Source organism: Nerophis lumbriciformis, linkage group LG05 (assembly GCF_033978685.3).
Source record: "Nerophis lumbriciformis linkage group LG05, RoL_Nlum_v2.1, whole genome shotgun sequence".
NCBI classification, from domain to species: Eukaryota; Metazoa; Chordata; class Actinopteri; order Syngnathiformes; family Syngnathidae; genus Nerophis; species Nerophis lumbriciformis.
The window spans coordinates 55,685,333-55,693,993 of NC_084552.2; the positions used below are offsets into that span (position 1 = coordinate 55,685,333).

General features: G+C 42.3%; 1 protein-coding gene across 5 annotated transcripts in view; it reads left to right on the top strand.

Annotated features, from left to right (window-relative positions):
* Nucleotides 1-854, top strand: part of LOC133606147 (kinesin-like protein KIF21A) — a 105,503-nt gene extending 104,649 nt beyond the window's left edge. For 3 of the 5 annotated variants that reach the window (XM_061959756.1, XM_061959758.1, XM_061959759.1), the window contains 2 exons: nt 114-313; nt 425-854. In XM_061959756.1, the coding sequence (XP_061815740.1) occupies nt 114-313; nt 425-482 (258 nt within the window). In that variant the 3' untranslated portion in view covers nt 483-854. The remainder of the gene's footprint in view (nt 1-113; nt 314-424) is intronic. The other 2 variants (XM_061959757.1, XM_061959760.1) reach the window with 1 other exon arrangement.
* The last annotated feature ends 7,807 nt before the right edge of the window (nt 855-8,661 follow it).

Genomic DNA, 8,661 nt, shown 5'->3' on the forward strand with positions numbered 1-8,661 from the left:
TATATATATATATATATGTGTATATGTGTGTGTGTGTGTATGTATGTGCAAAGTACCTTCCCTATGGAGCGGACACGCGCATGAAAGATGAATGAAGTGATGTTGTCCTCTAGCAGACGGCCAGTGCACACACAGACTGGGTCAGTGCCCTGGGCGTGGTACCCAACTCTTCAGTACTGCTCAGCGGATGCAGAGGAGGGCTGCTGCGCCTCTGGCACACGGACTCACTCGCACCCCTGGGAGAGGTCCAAGGCCACGACAGTCCCGTCAACAGCGTGGCCACAAACAGCAGCCAACTGTTCACCGCGTCCGAGTAAGTCTCAGTCAACTCTTTGGTGTTTTTGCACTCGCAACGTAATGGTCCTCCATCTTTGTTTCATTCCTCCATGTCCTGTTTCCTCCATGTTTTTGTTTCCTTCACTAGTGACCGCACGGTGAAGATTTGGGAAGCCAAAGGATGTTTAGAAGATGGAATCCACTGACTACTAAAAAACAGAACCTCATTTTGTTGCTGCTGAATCCTTTTCTACAAGACATTTCTATTTCTAACTGTGTGCGTCACCAGCAGTACTTTTTCAATAGTCTGATCTCGGAAGGACCAAAGTTCTACTGACACTGTGTCGTGTTCTTTTCTCTCTGCCAAACCCTACTCTACAATGATTACTGACTTCCAGACATCAAAGATTATTTGTCCATTTTTCCATACGTGCAAGATATATTGCAAAATATAAACTATTTTGTATAGTTTATATTTATATAATATATTGTAATATATTACATATATTACAATATATCTGTTTGTATGTATGTGTGTATATATATTATGTATATATATATACAGGTAAAAGCCAGTAAATTAGAATATTTTGAAAAACTTGATTTATTTCAGTAATTGCATTCAAAAGGTGTAACTTGTACATTATATTTATTCATTGCACACAGACTGATGCATTCAAATGTTTATTTCATTTAATTTTGATGATTTGAAGTGGCAACAAATGAAAATCCAAAATTCCGTGTGTCACAAAATTAGAATATTGCTTAAGGCTAATACAAAAAAGGGATGTTTAGAAATGTTGGCCAACTGAAAAGTATGAAAAAGAAAAATATGAGCATGTACAATACTCAATACTTGGTTGGAGCTCCTTTTGCCTCAATTACTGCGTTAATGCGGCGTGGCATGGAGTCGATGAGTTTCTGGCACTGCTCAGGTGTTATGAGAGCCCAGGTTGCTCTGATAGTGGCCTTCAACTCTTCTGCGTTTTTGGGTCTGGCATTCTGCATCTTCCTTTTCACAATACCCCACAGATTTTCTATGGGGCTAAGGTCAGGGGAGTTGGCGGGCCAATTTAGAACAGAAATACCATGGTCCGTAAACCAGGCACGGGTAGATTTTGCGCTGTGTGCAGGCGCCAAGTCCTGTTGGAACTTGAAATCTCCATCTCCATAGAGCAGGTCAGCAGCAGGAAGCATGAAGTGCTCTAAAACTTGCTGGTAGACGGCTGCGTTGACCCTGGATCTCAGGAAACAGAGTGGACCGACACCAGCAGATGACATGGCACCCCAAACCATCACCCAACCATGCAAATTTTGCATTTCCTTTGGAAATCGAGGTCCCAGAGTCTGGAGGAAGACAGGAGAGGCACAGGATCCACGTTGCCTGAAGTCTAGTGTAAAGTTTCCACCATCAGTGATGGTTTGGGGTGCCATGTCATCTGCTGGTGTCGGTCCACTCTGTTTCCTGAGATCCAGGGTCAACGCAGCCGTCTACCAGCAAGTTTTAGAGCACTTCATGCTTCCTGCTGCTGACCTGCTCTATGGAGATGGAGATTTCAAGTTCCAACAGGACTTGGTGCCTGCACACAGCGCAAAATCTACCCGTGCCTGCTTTACGGACCATGGTATTTCTGTTCTAAATTGGCCCGCCAACTCCCCTGACCTTAGCCCCATAGAAAATCTGTGGGGTATTGTGAAAAGGAAGATGCAGAATGCCAGACCCAAAAACGCAGAAGAGTTGAAGGCCACTATCAGAGCAACCTGGGCTCTCATAACACCTGAGCAGTGCCAGAAACTCATCGACTCCATGCCACGCCGCATTAACGCAGTAATTGAGGCAAAAGGAGCTCCAACCAAGTATTGAGTATTGTACATGCTCATATTTTTCATTTTCATACTTTTCAGTTGGCCAACATTTCTAAAAATCCCTTTTTTGTATTAGCCTTACACAATATTCTAATTTTGTGACACACGGAATTTTGGATTTTCATTTGTTGCCACTTCAAATCATCAAAATTAAATGAAATAAACATTTGAATGCATCAGTCTGTGTGCAATGAATAAATATAATGTACAAGTTACACCTTTTGAATGCAATTACTGAAATAAATCAAGTTTTTCAAAATATTCTAATTTACTGGCTTTTACATGTATATATATACAAACCCCATTTCCATATGAGTTGGGAAATTGTGTTAGATGTAAATATAAACGGAATACAATGATTTGCAAATCCTTTTCAACCCATATTCAATTGAATGCACTACAAAGACAAGATATTTGATGGTCAAACTCATAAACTTTATTTTTTTTTCCGCAAATAATAATTAACTTAGAATTTCATGGCTGCAACACGTGCCAAAGTAGTTGGAAAAGGGCATGTTCACCACTGTGTTACATGGCCTTTCCTTTTAACAACACTCAGTAAACGTTTGGGAACTGAGGAGACACATTTTTTTAAGCTTCTCAGGTGGAATTCTTTCCCATTCTTGCTTGATGTACAACTTAAGTTGTTAACAGTCCGGGGGTCTCCGTTGTGGTATTTTAGGCTTCATAATGCGCCACACATTTTCAATGGGAGACAGGTCTGGACTACAGGCAGGCCAGTCTAGTACCCGCACTCTTTTACTATGAAGCCACGTTGATGTAACACGTGGCTTGGCATTGTCTTGCTGAAATAAGCAGGGGCGTCCATGGTAACGTTGCTTGGATGGCAACATATGTTGCTCCAAAACCTGTATGTACCTTTCAGCATTAATGGTGCCTTCACAGATGTGTAAGTTACCCATGTCTTGGGCACTAATACACCCCCATACCATCACAGATGCTGGCTTTTCAACTTTGCGCCTAGAACAATCCGGATGGTTCTTTTCCTCTTTGGTCCGGAGGACACGACGTCCACAGTTTCCAAAAACAATTTGAAATGTGGACTCGTCAGACCACAGAACACTTTTACACTTTGCATCAGTCCATCTTAGATAAACTCTGGCCCAGCGAAGCCGGCGACTTTTGTGGGTGTTGTTGATAAATGGCTTTCTCTTTGCATAGTAGAGTTTTAACTTGCACTTACAGATGTAGCGACCAACTCTAGTTACTGACAGTGGGTTTCTGAAGTGTTCCTGAGCCCGTGTGGTGATATCCTTTACACACTGATGTCGCTTGTTGATGCAGTACAGCCTGAGGGATCGAAGGTCACGGGCTTAGCTGCTTACGTGCAGTGATTTCTCCAGATTCTCTGAACCCTTTGATGATATTACGGACCGTAGATGGTGAAATCCCTCAATTCCTTGCAATAGCTGGTTGAGAAAGGTTTTTCTTAAACTGTTCAACAATTTGCTCACGCATTTGTTGACAAAGTGGTGACCCTCGCCCCATCCTTGTTTGTGAATGACTGAGCATTTCATGGAATCTACTTTTATACCCAATCATGGCACCCACCTGTTCCCAATTTGCCTGTTCACCTGTGGGATGTTCCAAATAAGTGTTTGATGAGCATTCCTCAACTTTATCAGTATTTATTGCTTCCTTTGCCAACTTCTTTGTCACGTGTTGCTGGCATCAAATTCTAAAGTTAATGATTATTTGCAAAAAAAAAAAAAGTTTATCAGTTTGAACATCAAATATGTTGTCTTTGTAGCATATTCAACTGAATATGGGTTGAAAATGATTTGTAAATCACTGTATTCCGTTTATATTTACATCTAACACAATTCATATGGAAACGGGGTTTGTGTATATATATATATGTATACAGTATATATGTATATGTGTGTATGTATATGTATATATGTATGTATTAGAGATGCGCGGATAGGCAATTATTTCATCCGCAACCGCATCAGAAAGTCGTCAACCATTCGCCATCCACCCGACCTAACATTTAATCAGAACCGCATCCGCCCGCACCCGCCCGTTGTTATATATCTAATATAGACGATGCAAGGCATTAGTGAGGTTATAAAGCTTTTGCCTGTTAAAGAAAGGAGACTGATCCAATGCAGCACAGACATTCGCGTGCCACGCTGTCACGGCCCAGACGCACACCAGTGCGCAATCATATGGGAGCCGTGCTGAGCGCACCTCCAAGCGCGTCTCGCTGCCGGCGACGGCCGGGAATGGTGCCGACGCTCCAGCGCCATCCATTTTCAGGGCTAGTTGATTCGGCAGGTGGGTTGTTACACAATCCTTAGCGGGTTCCGACTTCCATGGCCACCGTCCTGCTGCTGTCTATATCAACCAGGGTGAGCCCCACCCCTTTCGTGAGCGCACTGCGCGCGGAGTGACCCCTGTTACGCGCCCCCGGCAACGGGGGTGGCGGGCAGGTAAGCTGCGCGGGCGGAGCGCGCGGAGTGACCCCTGTTACGAGCCCCCGGCCACGGGGGTGGCGGGCAGCTAAGCTGCTTACCTGCTGCGCGTGACGCTGGCCGCGGCGAAGGCGGACGAGGCGGGGTGTCGGTGCGGTGGGCGCGGTGGTGACCCTGGACGTGCGTCGGGCCCTTCTCGCGGATCGCCTCAGCTACGGCTCCCGGTGGGGCCCTCTCGGGGGAAGGGGCCTCGGTCCCGGACCCCGGCGAGGCGTCCCTTCTCCGCTCCGTAAAAGTGTCCATCTCTTTTCTTTTTTTTCTTCTGTTGTGGCATATGCAGCAGGTGCCTGCTCGTTTTTCGTATGTGGGTAACAACATTTAACTATGTATATATATTTCCCAATTGGTTTAACTGCCACCCGCCTGAATCTATTTAAAATATATATATATTTTTTTCAACCGCCCCACCCGACCCGCGGATAAAATCTAATTTTTTTAAATTTCATCCGCCCGATCCGCGGATAATCCGCGGACTCCGCGGTTGTGCCCGCAAACCGCGCATCTCTAGTATGTATGTATGTATATATATATATATATATATATATATATATATAAAATGTCATTGTTTTTGTGTAATGTTCTAATTGGGGACAAGTGTTTAAGTCAATACAATAATTAATTGATGCCCTCCATCCATTTCCTACCGCTTGTCCCTTTTGGGGTCGCGAGGGGTGTTGGAGCCTATCTCAGCAGCATTCGGGCAGAAGGCGGGGTACACCATGGACAAGTCGCCACCTCATCACAGTTGATGCTCACCTGTAGTGCGTATTATTTTTCCAATGTGTTTAAGGAAGAAAAAAAAGGTCTCATTATGTCCTTGTGCATTGTTTGTATCCATGGAAACATACTGTATCTCTGTGTAGCTGTAGCTCAATGTCATTACCAAATCATATCACTTAACATTTCATATTCAAACTTGCATTTGCTCCTCCTGTGTTGGTAAAAGTCGGGCATTTCTTATGTTGTTATGTCCCGGAATTATGAAAGCGCATTGCTGTTATTTGTAATATTTGTTTTATGTTTATCAGTCAGTCATTGCACAAAATGCTGCGGGAAAAATGAACTGAGAGGAAGCATATTATCTTAATAATTAAGATATAGCTGCCTTTTTTTTGCACTTTTGCCTGATGAAGAAATCATTTACGGAACTTTTTTCTTCCCAGATGAATCAACAATGTTTTCTACAGTGTGTGTTGTTGTGTGCTGTCTTCCTGCTGGGTGTCATTGAGGCTGCAGTGTGACAATAAATAAAGTGGTGCATTGCGCCTTATGGCCACACGGTGGTAGCAAAGTGCAATAAGAAACTATAGCAGGATATAAAAGTTACTGGCCATGGTCACATTTCTATTCATAATTGTAGTTTATTTAGGATGTTAAAATCAAAGCAAAATAATAGAAAGGAAATACTCAACATTACAATAACGTACAGAAACAAATACTTCACAATGAAAACAATACAATATGTTTAGTGTTTTTTTATATGACTCCCACCCCTTATTTATAAATTAAATACCTAGCTTCCTTATCGTTATTATAGACAATGATTAGTTTATTAGTGTTACTGCAATATATTTCAATATACTATCACAAATCTTTTTACTTACAAGCATTATATTTTACGTGTGTGTGTGTCTATATATATATATATATATATATATATATATATATACAGGTAAAAGCCAGTAAATTAGAATATTTTGAAAAACTTGATTTATTTCAGTAATTGCATTCAAAAGGTGTAACTTGTACATTATATTTATTCATTGCACACAGACTGATGCATTCAAATGTTTATTTCATTTAATTTTGATGATTTGAAGTGGCTACAAATGAAAATCCAAAATTCCGTGTGTCACAAAATTAGAATATTGTGTAAGGCTAATACAAAAAAGGGATTTTTAGAAATGTTGGCCAACTGAAAAGTATGAAAATGAAAAATATGAGCATGTACAATACTCAATACTTGGTTGGAGCTCCTTTTGCCTCAATTACTGCGTTAATGCGGCGTGGCATGGAGTCGATGAGTTTCTGGCACTGCTCAGGTGTTATGAGAGCCCAGGTTGCTCTGATAGTGGCCTTCAACTCTTCTGCGTTTTTGGGTCTGGCATTCTGCATCTTCCTTTTCACAATACCCCACAGATTTTCTATGGGGCTAAGGTCAGGGGAGTTGGCGGGCCAATTTAGAACAGAAATACCATGGTCCGTAAACCAGGCACGGGTAGATTTTGCGCTGTGTGCAGGCGCCAAGTCCTGTTGGAACTTGAAATCTCCATCTCCATAGAGCAGGTCAGCAGCAGGAAGCATGAAGTGCTCTAAAACTTGCTGGTAGACGGCTGCGTTGACCCTGGATCTCAGGAAACAGAGTGGACCGACACCAGCAGATGACATGGCACCCCAAACCATCACCCAACCATGCAAATTTTGCATTTCCTTTGGAAATCGAGGTCCCAGAGTCTGGAGGAAGACAGGAGAGGCACAGGATCCACGTTGCCTGAAGTCTAGTGTAAAGTTTCCACCATCAGTGATGGTTTGGGGTCCACTCTGTTTCCTGAGATCCAGGGTCAACGCAGCCGTCTACCAGCAAGTTTTAGAGCACTCCATGCTTCCTGCTGCTGACCTGCTCTATGGAGATGGAGATTTCAAGTTCCAACAGGACTTGGCGCCTGCACACAGCGCAAAATCTACCCGTGCCTGGTTTACGGACCATGGCATTTCTGTTCTAAATTGGCCCGCCAACTCCCCTGACCTTAGCCCCATAGAAAATCTGTGGGGTATTGTGAAAAGGAAGATGCAGAATGCCAGACCCAAAAACGCAGAAGAGTTGAAGGCCACTATCAGAGCAACCTGGGCTCTCATAACACCTGAGCAGTGCCAGAAACTCATCGACTCCATGCCACGCCGCATTAACGCAGTAATTGAGGCAAAAGGAGCTCCAACCAAGTATTGAGTATTGTACATGCTCATATTTTTCATTTTCATACTTTTCAGTTGGCCAACATTTCTAAAAATCCCTTTTTTGTATTAGCCTTAAGTAATATTCTAATTTTGTGACACACGGAATTTTGGATTTTCATTTGTTGCCACTTCAAATCATCAAAATTAAATGAAATAAACATTTGAATGCATCAGTCTGTGTGCAATGAATAAATATAATGTACAAGTTACACCTTTTGAATGCAATTACTGAAATAAATTAAGTTTTTCAAAATATTCTAATTTACTGGCTTTTACCTGTATATATATATATCCAAAACCAGTTGGCACGTTGTGTAAATGGTAAATAAAAACAGAATACAATGATTTGCGAATCCTTTTCAACTGAATATACTGCAAAGATAAAATATTTGAACTGAGAAACTTTTTTTTTTGTTGCAAATAAACTTAGAATTTAATAGCAGCACACAGTCCAAAAAACTTGGCATATGGGCATGTTCACCACTGTGTTACATGGCCTTTCCTTTTGACAACACTCAGTAAACGTTTGGGAACTGAGGAGACACATTTTTGGAGCTTTTCAGGTGGAATTCTTTCCCATTCTTGCTTGATGTACAGCTTAAGTTGTTCAACAGTCCGAGGTCTCCATTGTCGTATTTTACGCTTCACAATACGCCACACATTTTCAATGGGAGACAGTTCTCCACTACAGGCAGGCCAGTCAAGTACCCGCACTCTTTTACTATGAAGGTATTGTCTTGCTGAAATAAGCAGGGGCGTCTATGAAAACATTGCTTGGATGGCAACATATGTTGCTCCAAAACCTGTATGTACCTTTCAGCATTAATGGCGCCTTCACAGATGTGTAAGTTACCCATGTCTTGGGCACTAATACACCCCCATACCATCACAGATGCTGGCTTTTCAACTTTGCGCCTATAACAACCCGGATGGTTATTTTGTTTTTTGTTCCGGAGGACACGACATCCACAGTTTCCAAAAACAATTTGAAATGTGGACTCATCAGACCACAGAACACTTTTACACTTTGCATCAGTCCATCTTAGATAAACTCGGGCCCAGCAAA